The sequence below is a fragment of the Lepidochelys kempii genome, chromosome 16 (assembly GCF_965140265.1).
Source record: "Lepidochelys kempii isolate rLepKem1 chromosome 16, rLepKem1.hap2, whole genome shotgun sequence".
NCBI lineage: Eukaryota > Metazoa > Chordata > Testudines > Cheloniidae > Lepidochelys > Lepidochelys kempii.
Window position 1 is genome coordinate 18825631 of NC_133271.1, and position 13653 is coordinate 18839283.

Genomic DNA, 13653 nt, shown 5'->3' on the forward strand with positions numbered 1-13653 from the left:
CAGGTATTGCTCTGGGACAGCTGAGATCTCTTCCCTTATTTGTCTTTCCATTCCCATCTTGTAGATTTCTCTGCCATTTGTCCTTAGTAGCTAACAGTAATGCAACACTGATCCCCTCCATTCAGAAAGAAATGTCTGTGCCCGCTGAAAAGCCTCATTACCTCTCAACTGGCACCATAAAGAATGGTGTCCAAGATGACACCAAGCCTGCCAATCAGATAAATCTGAAATGTTCTCCCTCCCTTCCCAACCCCAGCACTAAAAGGCTCTTGTAATATAGTTTGAATATTTTTTTCTTGGCACTTTAAAACCACAATGTTTATCATTGTTCTGTTTCAGATGTGTCCACAGCAGTCATCTGAGGTCCCTGGATCACTGGACCGTGGGTCTTACCCCCTTCCTCAGCTTCGGCTTGAGCCCCGTGTTCCTTTCAGACAATACCAGATGAATGACCAAGATGGGTAAGGCCTCCAAAACTGACTAACTTGCAGAGGAAAATTAATATAGGATAAGTTCCTTATCTTTTGCAAGAATCTTATGAATGAGCCACCCTGGTGGATAAAGCTGTATGCCTGGCTTCACATAAAGCCTCGGTGTTTTGCTTCCTCTGCAGTAGGGTCTGGGAGTGTTACAAAGGCAGGAAGCTGAGCTTCTAGAGGGTGAGGGAGTCCTGCACATTGTTCAAGGAGCAGAAGAACCTCAAAAGGAATCCTGTCCAATTCTAGGTCATAAGGATGGTGTCTGTGACCTATAGGCTTCAGGGGGGGGCTATTGGAGGCTCCATAATAAACAATGAGGGCAGGGGAGGGAGGATTTAAAGGGCAATAGTAGTTGTTTGTAGGCTCGCTGTGTAAGCGTGCAACACACAATGTAGCTTAACCTGGTGCATTGTTATAAACTGAAGGCACATAGATTCCCTGCGCTTTCCACCCTTCTCTTTTAACAGCAATCTCTTTTTGTCTCACCATATAGAAAAGAGAATAGACCTGGGGTATCTCGCCCAGCTCGTCCGGTTCGGCAGCAAGGAGAGCGGGCTCCCCGGCCCACCATTATCAATGCAGAAAACTTGAAGGAGCTGGATGAACTTGACACTGATGCAGATGATGGTTGGGCAGGTAAAGTGCCATTATCCTCTTGCGTCAAGCAAGCGGTAACCACCCACGGAGTGAAGAGAATGAACTGCTAACCCCTCCATCCCCAAAGACACTATTCTGGTAGCTCATTCCCGTGCTCCCCCGCCCTCCACACAAAAGAGGAGAGTGTTCTATGCAATCTGGCAGCAACTAGTGGTGTAAATGATGGTTCAATAGATCCTTCAGGTCCTCCCATCATGCTGTACCCAAGGAACTGGATCTGAGGATTCACAAGCTTGATAACGCCATGTAACAGAAAGGGAGAGGCTGGAGCTGATCTTCCCTTCTGGGAAGAGACTGAGTCAAAGTTTGCCCCAAATCCTGAGAGTCCCATCATCTCAGTGCATGCAGCTGAAGTCTAGCTATGTATGATCTCATGCACAGGATGCATCATCTCAGTTTGCTTCCTCCCTGTCTGTAATGCATGCTACCAGTCTTCTGAAGTCTGTCCTGCTATGGAGATGTGTGGTCAATACCTACGCTGCTTGTTTTCAGTAGTCCTGATAATGGTGCTGTGCTTGGACACTCAGTTTTTCTAAATTGTGTCTGGTTTATGCCTAAAGAGCGGTGCAGCTCAAGATGCTTTTCAGTTTGTTATAGGGCCTCTTTCTTTCCTTTGATGTATCCTTTCTTCACTCCTGCCACCATAGGCATACACGATGAAGTGGATTACTCCGAGAAACTGAAGTTTAGCGAAGATGAGGAAGAGGAAGAAGCTCTTAAAGATGGAAGACAGAAATGGTAAGAGGTGTCTGTCTGAGATTCCATTGATGCGGCATTCATACCTCTGGTTTCTGTTTCAATGTGTAAAAATTATCATGAGCTACTTAAAATTTGTTCTAATCATCAAGAGCAAAGGCTTAAAACCCGCCCCCTCTCCCCCCAACTTTATGGTATAACCTCATGGATTCCACTTTTCAAAATCTAAATTGAAACAGCTTTGTGGCATAGATAGGGCATGTGACTGGGTCCCAGGAGACCTGTGTTCTGTTCCTTGTTATGCCATTGACCAGCCTTGTGACCTTGGGCAAGTTACTTCATCTTTGTGTACCTCATTTCTTCCACCTGTAAAATGGTGACAATAATACTTACACATCTTTACAAAGTGTTCTGAGATCTATGGATGAAAAGCCTAATATATGTGTCAAGTATTTTTGTTGTTAGATTCTCTAGTCCCGCTTTCCATTGTATTGTAGCTTCTATAACAAGCCTTCTTATGGCTTGACGAATGAGTTGAAAATGTGTTTTGAGCTTATTTGGAAATGGTAATATCAATGGCATTTATACAACAGGAACAGCTGGGACCCCAGAAGGCAGCGACAGCTGTCCCTGAGCTCTGCAGACAGTGCAGATATTAAACACACCCTGGAAGAAGGAAAGAACTGGGGTGACCCAGTTGGTTTGTCTCGGTCAGTCCTCAAGGTGCAAGGCCCCCAGCAACCTTCAAGGAAGCTGAATGGCTGGACCCCTGCATCAGAATATCAGGTATGTTGACCTTGCACAGATTGGCTTGTGCTGATAGGATGCTTGATGTAACAAATTACTCTGCTTCAGAAGCAATGTTGAATTATACCAACAGCAGTCTAGCTCGAAGTACCCATTGTGACAAAATGAAATCTGAGTAAAGCATGAGTAGTTATTGAGCAGCTAATCATAACATCAGAACTGCCTGAAAGACTGGGAGAGGATTTTTTTTGAGCCTACCAACTCTGCTCCTAATCATTTGGACTGAACCAAATTTAAGACTGAACCAAATGGGATCATGGACATACTCTCAGCTAAGAAGCTCACTGTAGGTGGAGTGGCGGGGTTGTACCTTGTGTGGGATTAAAAAGGTCAAGCTGCATGAGGCTAGTGTTTTCAGATGATGCTCAGTGGGGTATTCCTTCCTTTGGCAGAAGCCCCCACTGGGATGTATTCTCAGACAGCAGTCCTTGGAGGATAAAGAAGAAAAAGTTCCCCTGAGACAGAAGTTTGTCCACTCTGAGATCTCGGAAGCTGTTGAGCGAGCCAGGAGGCGACGTGAGGAGGAAGAACGACGAGCCAGAGAGGAACGCCTGGCTGCCTGTGCTGCCAAACTCAAGCAGCTGGATCAGAAATGCAAACTGGCTCAGAAAACAGGAGAGACCCAGAAACATGTGGAGAATGAAGATCTGAAACCCCCAAGTGTGGAAAAGAAGGTGGCTCAGGAGAATGGTCATACGTTCCGTAGAGGTAGGGAAATGTTACTTATCTTGCTTCATAAAAGTTGCTTTTATATTATCATAATTGACCCCTTTCAGCCAGGCAAGGATGTAACTACGTGTACTGGGCGGGCAAAGAAAGTGGTTGTAGACTGCTTTGAGTCACCTCACATGGGATCAATTTTTTCTAGTTTTCTAAAGAACATTTATTTTGGGACAATAGCCTAGGGCCTCCTTTAAAGGGACACAGTTGATTAAAAACTGTATTAAAAAGACAAAAAACCCTACTACCCCAATTTCCTTTTCAAAGTTACAAACAACACCTTACTTGGTTAGACAGAATTTTTACAGTCTGATTTACTTATTATGCCCTCTATTTACTTGTCTTTCAATTTAGATGAGAACAAAGTTTCAAATTCCATTTTTGTTTATATAGTCAATTTTGCTTTCAGGTTTTCATGCTTTAATACAACACTGCAATATTTAGGGTGCAAATACTGCAGGAAATGTTTAGAAAAACTGTTTGAATTTGGATGGTATGCTTTTTCAGAGCTTAATTTGAAACAAATTAATTTAAGATGAGATTTGATGCAACCAGTGACACTTAAGTAGGTCCTTCAATACACATGAAAAGCAGTGGGACTGTGCTGCTTGGCTCTCGACAAGGGGATGCTGTGTATGTACCTGCGCTAAAGCAGTAATGCAGCAGTCTGAACTCGCTCAGCTAGCAGAGTCTTATTTTTTGTTTATATCAAGTGTTGGGTCTTGGTCTCGTTTCTTTTCGTTTTATTCCCACAATAAAAATAATTCTTCTTTGAGTGCTTGTTCATGTCCATTCCAATCAGGTGTGCATTCCCCTAGCAGTATCAGTAGGGTCAGCCTGGATGACCCCTGGAGTTGTGCCCTCATGGTGCTCAGTATATTGCCCACCCAACCTGACCCCTCTTCAGTTCCTTATTGCCTGTGATGGCTAGCTGGAATTCCCCATTGCTCTTGCCTCGGCAAGTGCGTGCTTCGCAGTATCGTGTGTGTGTGTAGTTTAGTTTAGTTAGTATAGATAGTTTTCTCTCATAAGTTTCCTTTGGGGGTGGTTCTTCTCCTCTAAGGACCCTCGGCATCACCACGGTTCCATGCACAGGTCCCAGGCATCAGTCAGGCACCGGTCTCATTCCCTGGTGCTCCATAAAAGAAAGAAGGTCTGATAGAGGGCGTTCCCTGACCAGGACTAAAGACCAGGTGGCCAGCAAGCCCACATCAGGCGTCCAATTGGTGGAGCCTCCATCAACTCCTGCCCCAGGAGGGTCCAGTTGAGTCCGGACCCACACCACTTGCCAGTCCGCCACCACGAGGACCTACACCTTCTATCTATATCAGAAGTGTTTGAGGTGGCATCAGACAGTGGTACTGACAGTGCCACCTTCCCCTCCAAGGCGGGAGAGGTCGCTGGCACCGGTTCCTGGCCCAGTCCACTCTGTGGGCAAGCGGCGGTGAGGGGAAGCCACTCCGGTCCCCCAGTTGGCATTGCTCGCCAGTGCTGAGTGGCTCCGCTCATCCTTGGTCTTCACAGTTGGAGACCTCGGAGTCGGAAGTGGAGTCATCACGCTCCAGTAGGAGTAGAAGATCCTGCTCCCACCATGACCGACGGCCCTACCCAGCACAGGGGCCGGGACAGTGTCAGACTCCTCAGTGGCCTTTCTGGACACCCTGGGCCTATCCCCTGAGCCAAGATTCCAGACTGGCTTCGGTGGCCTTGGTGTCCCCTTTGGGCCTCCCCACACGCCCTCCGCACTGCTGCAGGGGACCCATCAGGCAGCCTCACTGATGTCGACGATCTCTGCCCTTCCACCCTCCTTCCCTGTCCGTCTCCAGAACCCTTCTCACGAGCAACTCCTCATACAGGAGGTGCAATCGCTCCTCTCGCTGTGGGCAGTGAAAGAGGTTCCTCGGGCGCAGATGGGCAAGGGCTTCTATTCCCGGTATTTCCTAATACCGAAAGCCAAAGGCAGGCACAGGCCCATCCTAGATCTGCGAGATTTCAACAAGTTCATGAAGAAACTCAAGTTCTGCATGGTCTCCTTGGCCTCCATCATCCCTTCCTTGGATCCAGGGGACTGGTATGCCGCCCTCGACTTGAAGGATGTGTACTTTCATATAGCAATCACACAGTCCCACAGAAAATACCTTAGGTTTGTTGTGGACAACAACCACTTCCAGTTCACAGTCCTCCCGTTTGGCCAGTCAGCGGTGTCTCGAGTATTTACCAAATGCATGGCAGTTGTGGCAGCGTTTCTGTGCAGGTGCCGGGTACAGGTGTTCCTGTACCTCGACAACTGGCTGATCAAGGGCCGCTCCAGGGCTCTCCTATACGCGTTCCATCCTACCCTTTTCGTTCACAAGGTGCTCCTCAAGATACGGAGGGATCGAGTGGTGGTAATATTGATAGCTCCACCCTGACCCCAGCAAGATTGATACACATTGCTCCTGGACATGTCTGTGGAAGCCCCAGTCACTTTGCCGCTCTTCCTGGACTTGATAACTTAGGATCATGGCTGTCTCCAGCATCCGAACCTCAAGTTGTTGCACCTCATAGCGTGGAAGCTCCGTGGCTAAACCTGGTGGAGCTTTCCTGCTCGGACCCTGTTAGACAAGTCCTCCTTGGCAGTAGGAAACCCTCCACCAGGACTACTTATCTTGTCAAGTGGAAGAGATTCTCAATCTGGTCAGCACAGCATCATTCGTCCTCGCCTCTGTTCCACTCAAATCGGGCTACCTTCTCCATCTCAAGAAGCAGGGACTGTCCATATCATCAATAAGGGTTCAGTTGGCCGCCATCTCTGCCTTCCATCCAGGTGCAGAGGGCCGGTTGGTCTTCGCCAACCCTATGGTCAGCCGTTTCCTCAAAGGTCTCAACAGGCTATATCGGCTAGTTTGACAGCTGGTCCTGGCCTGGGATCTCAGCCTGGTCCTTTCCAGACTCATGAGACTGCCCTTTGAACTGCGACGTGCTCCCTGCTCTCCCTCTCTACAAGGTGCTGTTTCTGGTAGTGATAACTTCAGCCAGGAGGGTGTCTAAGCTCAGGGCCCTAACATCAGAGCCTCCTTACACAGTGTTCTATAAGAACAAGATTCAGCTCAGGTCCCACCCGGCTTTCCTCCTGAAGTTTGTCTCCCATTTCCACATGAACCAGGACATCTTCCTCCTGGTGTTCTATCCGAAGCTGCACTCAGGCGGCAGGGAGCAGGGGCTTCACATGTTGGATGTCTGCAGAGCCGTTCTGAAAGTCCATCCTACTTTTTGTGGCTGTGGCAGACAGAATGAAAGGTCTTTTTGTCTCTTCTCAGCAGATTTCCTCGTGGATCACGTCCTGCATCCGAGAGTGTTACAAACTGGCAGAGGTGCCTGTCCCTCTGCTCATTGTGCACTCCACCAGGGCACAGGCTTCTTCAGCAGCGTTTCTGGCACAGATTCCCACCCAGGAAATATGCAGAGCAGTGAAATGGTCCTCCATACACACTTTCATTGCGCATTATGCGATTACCCAACAGGCCAGAGATGACATGGCCTTTAGTAGAGCAGTGCTCCAATCAGTGAACAACTCCGACCCCACCTCCATAACTTAGGCTTGGGAGTCACCTGATTGAAATTGACATGAGTAAGCACTCGAAGAAGAAAAAAACGTTACTCACCTTCTCGTAACTGTTGTTCTTCAAGGTGTGTTGTTCATGTCCATTCCAATGCCTGCCCTGCTGTCGGAGTAGCCAGTAAGAAGGAACTGAAGGGGGGTCGGCTCGGCTGGGCACTATATTGAGCTTCATGAGGGTTGCGACTCCCGGGGACGCCCAGGCCGACCCTACGGATACTGTTAGGGGGAAAATCTTCCAGCTGTCGTGCATGCAGCATGTGCGCACCTGGTTGGAATGGACATAAACAACACATCTCGAAGAACAACAGTTACGAGAAGGTAAGTAACCGCTTTTTCCTTGTGTTAATTTAGGACCCAGTCCTGAAATCACTTATGTGCATCAGTAACTTGAGAGTAGGGTCATTGAGTTCAGTGTATGTGTAGGATTGGGGCCTTAGCACATACGCTTTTAGGGGCAGTGTGGGCACTTGCTGTGTGTGCGTGCAGTGGGGCTCTGTCGTGACAGGGGCCTCTGGTTGCTAGTGTAACTTAAATAATGATGAAGGGGTTATAATCTCCTGCATAAAAATTAATGCACGGAATAGGGGATCTTGACTCCCAGTGTCAGCATTGACTCCTCATTTAGTTAATGTGGAAAGGCCAACTGGATGATTAGTGGCAGTGTCCTGTGCGTCCTGCAGGAGATCTGTGCTCAAGAGCTCTGCCTCTTGCTCCACCAAGGGTTAAAAAATTCTAAAAAGTGTATTTGAATCATAAGGGCAGAGGGCAAGTGCCTTGTCATTAAAATGACCCTTGTGGCCAATATAAGGCGTGGCATTGGGCTCAAAATGGATTATTGTTCATTTCTCCTTGGTCAGAAGGATAATGTAGCATTGGAAGGTCTCGGTAGGACGGATGTGTGGGCAGAGCAAAGAAAATGGAATGATCTTTAGGGCAGTCTAAGGAAGATAGCAGCTGAAATACTGTACGTATGGTAGAGCATAATAATGAGAGTGGAATGGCGAGTTCACCTGTGTAATACAATCACAATGTATGTGCAGTGTTCTCACAGGTAGCCTAAGCTAGCTGCTTTATAATGTGGGCTATTCTTGTGGGCAGCAGAACTGAATCGAATCTTGTTTTCATCCCCCCCAGCTACTTCTGAATTTCATGCACAGGATGTCTCTGTTGGTTATCTAGAAGAGGAAACCACAGTCACAACTGTAGCTGCCCAAAGCAGCAGTGAGGAGGAGATTAGAGAAGTCACATCCCCAGCACAAGAGTTCAACAAATACCAGAAATCACTTCCTCCAAGATTCCAGAGGCAGCAGCAGCAACAGGTAAGAGGTCTGAGAGCTCCTCCTTCCCCCGCCTCCCCAAACACACACACACTCTCTCTCTTCCCCCCCCTTCAAATATTGTTGTTTATTTGGGGCCAAATCTTATGCTCAGCACCAAGTAATCAGGCTTTGTGCTAGGGAGGTCCAAGGGGTGGGAAACAAGAATCTTCCTCCCAGCTCTGCTCTGCGGCATGCTTGGACACAAGAATCCCCTACGGAACTGTACTTGGAGACATAGACTTTCTGTGTAGACTGCACACATCTTTCATGCCCTTGTTTGTAGCTTCTGAGATTATAGTAGACTGCACACATCTTTCATGCCCTTGTTTGTAGCTTCTGAGATTATAAGGCTGGAAGAGACCATTGTGATTATCTAGTTCTAGTATGACATCCTGCAGTCCATGGGACTTTTCCTGATTAGTCTTAATGTAAAATTTCCAATGATGGAGAATCCATCACAACCCTTGGAAAATTGTTCCAGTGGTTAATTACCCTCACTGTTTAAAATAAATAAATAAAGCCTTATTTCTAGTCGAATGAGCCTAGCTTCAACTTCCAGCCATTGGATATTTTAGACCTTTATCTGCTAGATTGAAAAGCCCATTATTATGAAATTTTTGTTCCTCGTGTAGGTACTACAGTCTGTGATCAAGTCACCCCGTAACCTTCTCTTTGTTAAACTAAACAGGTCATTACAAAACTTAAACCTAATTTCCCCCAAACTAATTTCCCCTTTCTGTTACTCACACCTTCTTGTCAACTGTTTGAAATGGGCCACTCTCATTACCACCACAAAAGTTATTTTTCCTCCCTCGGTATTCTGCTGTTAATTGAATTGTCTCGTTAGATTGACCACACACTTGGTAAGGCAACTCCCATCTTTTCATGTATTTATACCTGCTCCTGTATTTTCCACTCCATGCATCTGATGAAGTGGGTTCTAGCCCACGAAAGCTTATGCCCAAATAAATGTGTTAGTCTCTGAGGTGCCACAAGGACTCCTCCTTGTTTTTGCTGATACAGACTAAACCACTCTGAAACCTAAATAAAATGAGCTCCTTGAGCCTTTCACTGTAAGACATGTTTTCCAGTCCTACATCTACAGGCTTCTGTGGGTGGGAGAGCAGGATTTGCCCCTTTGTCTCTGCCATTCACTTTAAAGAATAGTACTATACAGTGATGTGTGAAGTGTTGGCTTGTATGCTAAATTTGTCTTGTTGCCTCCTGGCAGTATCAATTTAGGGTTATGTAGTTTTTAAAACGGAGCTCTGGGTTGTAAGATTGTTGCCAGGATCATCTGAATCAAATACACAGGGGTGGGTTCCTCTTCCCATGGCCAAAATTAAAGGTGCAGCAGTGGGGTCTTCTCATATCCATGCAGTGCTGCCACTGTGGGCCTGATCCAGCATGGTGCTTTTCACCCTTGGCTTCCATTGCCTCCAGTGGGATCAAAGTGTGCTTAGCACTTTGCTGGATCAGGCCTTTTGTGAACATCTCCCCTAACTCCCACTAACCAAGATGTATGTCAGCGATATCTCCGCTCCCTAGGGAATGGGTGGGTGCTAACAGGCCCAGGCATGCATGGAAGGGGAAATAAAGGAGGCTGCAGGGGGGGCAGACCCTTGTGCAATAGGTTTATTTTCTTAGTAGACTTGGACTCTAATATGCAGTACATCTACTGAGAGTCCCTCGCTCTGTACCCTGTTCTGGAGGGTGTGGTCAGCTAACTGCCTACTAGAAGAGCCCACTGTTGCATCTTTGGTTGGCAGGTGATTATGCCCTGCCTCAAATAGGTTTCAGGGGTGTGGAACTGGAATGTGTCTCAGTCCACCTCCTCCCTGTTCTGTGTAAAGATGGTGTTTTCAGCTTGCCTGCTACCTGCCTTCTATTACTCCGCCCCCATCCCTTTTGTCCTGTATTGGCTCCTTCAGTGAACCTTATTTGTTTGAATTTTAAGCGTGTAGTTGGTTTTAAGTTTTTATTTCATTACAGAATGTTCATCAGTGCCCTGCCCAGTCTGGATTGGTCTATAACTATGATTTCCCCACCTCTCCTTTATAGCTGTTGCTAGCCACTTCTGTGTGAAAAGCACTACAAGAATGCATCCAGGCTTGGTATGATTAGGTGTTTGTTGTAATCCTTCTCAGCGTAGCCATTTGTGCATCGGTCTCAGGGGGAGCATCTATGGTTGCAAAAAGGGTAAATTATATCTGGGCTTGGAAGGATTATATTTTTATTGGTAAATCTCGGTAAAAATTGATTTCACCGTACACAAACACACAACACACACACAAACTGGCAAGAAAATATACAATATGTGAAATGTACAGATAGGAAAGGTAAGAAAAATGACTGAGAACCAGCTTAAGGATATTTTAACATTATGTTGACAATTTTGTGTTTTAACGGTTATAAAGCTTTTTACTTTTTGAATCTCATCTGCTGTCATTCAGTAATTGTCTGATGCCCTCATAATTTCTTGTGACTATGCAAATTTAATTTGATAAAAATTGAAAAAATGCTTAATATCAACATTGATGTTTTTCCATCAAAATTATTAAAAAATAAAAATTGAATTCTGCCAAGCCTAATTATATAACTAAATTAATATAGCCCTGTTGTTTAGCTTGGGGTTTTAATAATTACTCTTCAGTGCCATGTTACCCCATAATTATTATTGTGGTAGATAGGTATTTTGGAGACTCAAAAGATTCAGCACTAACGGTTGCTACAATTACTTTATATAAAATGGAGGCTGTCAAGCTCAAAATCCAATATTTCTAAATGTCCTCCCTGTCATACCAATAACATCTTGAATTATTACCACTGGAAGAATATTTTTTTTAAAAGTCTTGCTTTATTTTTCAACTTTTGTGTGGCTAGTATAAATAGGTTAGTTTCACTTGTGGTTCTCATCTCTTTGTACTGCTTGCTATTCCATTAGGGATGTTGCAGTCAAAAATGAGGATACAACCTGCTGCCATAAACTTTATTTTGTTAATTTTTTTTTCAAGATTCCAGTGCAATAGATAAATGTAAAGCTAAGAACAGTCATCTTTCCTGTTTGGTTACTTCCTCACTAAGGCGGGAAGAAAGCAGCTTTTAAACCTCAACCAGCTTCTCCTGCAAACACTTCATGCTGGGTGTAGTACTTTGCTTACTTCCAGTAGGTGGTCCCCATAGAAGTCAGATGTCAGCATTATTCCTGGTAGGAATCGTTCACAGCACTGACATGCTTTTCAGCCCCTAACCCCTACCAACAGCAATAAAAAAGAAATTAATACAATCTTAAAATTCATACCCTAAGAAGAGGTTTTTATTTTGTGAAAAGGGAGAAGTGCCGGTGGTTCCTTTAAGTTCACTGGGCACTTTGCTATTGATTTTACATGGAAGGTGCTCAAATACTACTCCTATTTATTATTTGTATTACTGGACCCCATTATACTAGGCTCTGTACGAACCACAGAACACAAAGACGGTCCCTGCCCCAGGGGGCTTACAGACTAAGTATAAGACAAGAGACAACAGATGGATACAGTACAATGGTGATGGACAGCAATATAAAGCCCTACAGGCTTGTTTTCACTGCAGATTTGGCTCAGGTTATCCACACTTGGGCAGCCTAACTTAAGTGAGAGTAACCACACCTCAGAACAGCAACACAGAGTGATCAGATATGCAGCAAAGAGTAGCTGTATCCCCCCTGTGTTCCTAGCTCGAGCACTCAAGCTTCCACCTGTATCTCCTGACAGGCTAGCTAGCTCGAGTGTAGAGAGCATCACTTAACTCTAGCTAGAGATTCTTGTTTGCGGATGGGAGTCAGATTAGGAGCAGCACTTGAAGTGAACGCATTAGTGAAGACAAGACCAAAGATGGATGGAAATATTTTCAAGATCAAGCCCTTAGGGGGGTAATATTCATATGGAAAATCACCACAATAACTGCTCAAATTTATTTATATATGGCTGTTAAAATGCCAACACCTATTTTATTTTGTTGTTTAAAATATCCTGTCTTTTCTGTTTGTATTTGGTTCAGTGCAACCTTAATCAGGGCCTAACTCCTGGGCCTAAACTATTTGGCTGGCCTCCTTTTTGAATTATAAAAACAATATGAAGAATGAGACCAGAGTTCAAAGGGTATTTAGGTGCAGTCATGTTAAAAGCAGGGCCATGACTACGTAGGTTCCCAGACCATTCCATTCCCTAGCTATATGGAAGTCACAGTGGCTACTGCAGCCTTGCTTTGCTTCGCTTCATGGGCTCGAAGAAGAGGATTCATTCCTTCTGCAGAGTCTCCCAATACGCAGCTCATGCTGTGAGCTGGAACGAGAAGCTGACTCCATTGCAGTGACACTAAGTACCTTTCCCAGATCTGAAGATGAGCTCTGTGTAACTCCAGATCTTCTCTCTTTCGCTAACAGAGGTTGGTCCGATAAAAGATATTACCTCACCCACCTTATCTCTCTCCTGCAGTGTGACAGATTTGAATGGTGAGCAAGGCATTCCCTGTTGCCGTGGTGTTGTGTCAGGGTCAGAACTTTAGGGCTTTGTGACTTGTTTCTTTCTCATCTGGTTGTCTCCATGGAGGAAATAGAATGCACTGGCTAGCCTGGAAGGTTCCATCTCTGTCATTTAGACAATATTTCCAAAGTACTTTTGTCTTTATAGTGGATAATTCAGTCGTATGCATAGCACATATGGTGTTAGTTGTGGCTAGTGAAGTATGGTGTGAATCCCACAGAATGGCTAAATGCGGTTGCTGAAATGGCCTACATGTAAGGTTGGTGGAGTGGCTTAGCTTCTAGGGGAAATAAGTTCTCTCTTTTCAAATGTAACTCTTTGATGTGGCCTGATTTTATTGCAGCTGTGGGATGGGTCACTTTGTCCATTATCCTGACTCGGGTTGCCTGGTATTAGTCATTTAGTTTAGAACAAATGAACTGAAGTCTTCAGTGCCTTTGTTATCAGGGAGTCTGTTTAAGTGAAATGTTAGGCTCCCTTTGATGTTCTCCTTGTTGATGATTTGAGTAGCAAGAAGCAAAGATTCCCAAGATTGTAGTGTTTGGTATCTTTTAAAGGCCTTTCACACTTAAGCATACTTGGAATTGAGAGCACATTGTAGAAAAACAACTTACTTAGCTGGTGTCCATGTTCCTGATGCTTATTATTAAAGAGATTTGTCTCTTTAAATACATATTGCTTTTGTTGTTGTCCCTCCCAGCCTCTCTTCTCCTAATGCTGGATCCTGCAGAGAAGTTGTAATCTTGCTCTGGGATACTAAGCTGTAGTGGAAACTCTTATACTGTGACAAACACTCCATGATGATTTCAATGAGGGGTTCAGTGAGAGAAGGGAGCTGACCTTTTAATAAA

General features: G+C 45.2%; 1 protein-coding gene across 8 annotated transcripts in view; it reads left to right on the forward strand.

Moving 5' to 3' along the window:
• Positions 1-13653, forward strand: part of PRRC2B (proline rich coiled-coil 2B) — a 69811-nt gene that overhangs the window by 27006 nt on the left and 29152 nt on the right. For all 8 annotated transcript variants that reach the window (XM_073314719.1, XM_073314720.1, XM_073314717.1 and 5 more), the window contains exons 8-13: positions 340-461; positions 973-1115; positions 1784-1874; positions 2426-2618; positions 3032-3347; positions 8095-8279. In XM_073314719.1, coding sequence (XP_073170820.1) covers positions 340-461; positions 973-1115; positions 1784-1874; positions 2426-2618; positions 3032-3347; positions 8095-8279 — 1050 coding nt within the window. The remainder of the gene's footprint in view (positions 1-339; positions 462-972; positions 1116-1783; positions 1875-2425; positions 2619-3031; positions 3348-8094; positions 8280-13653) is intronic.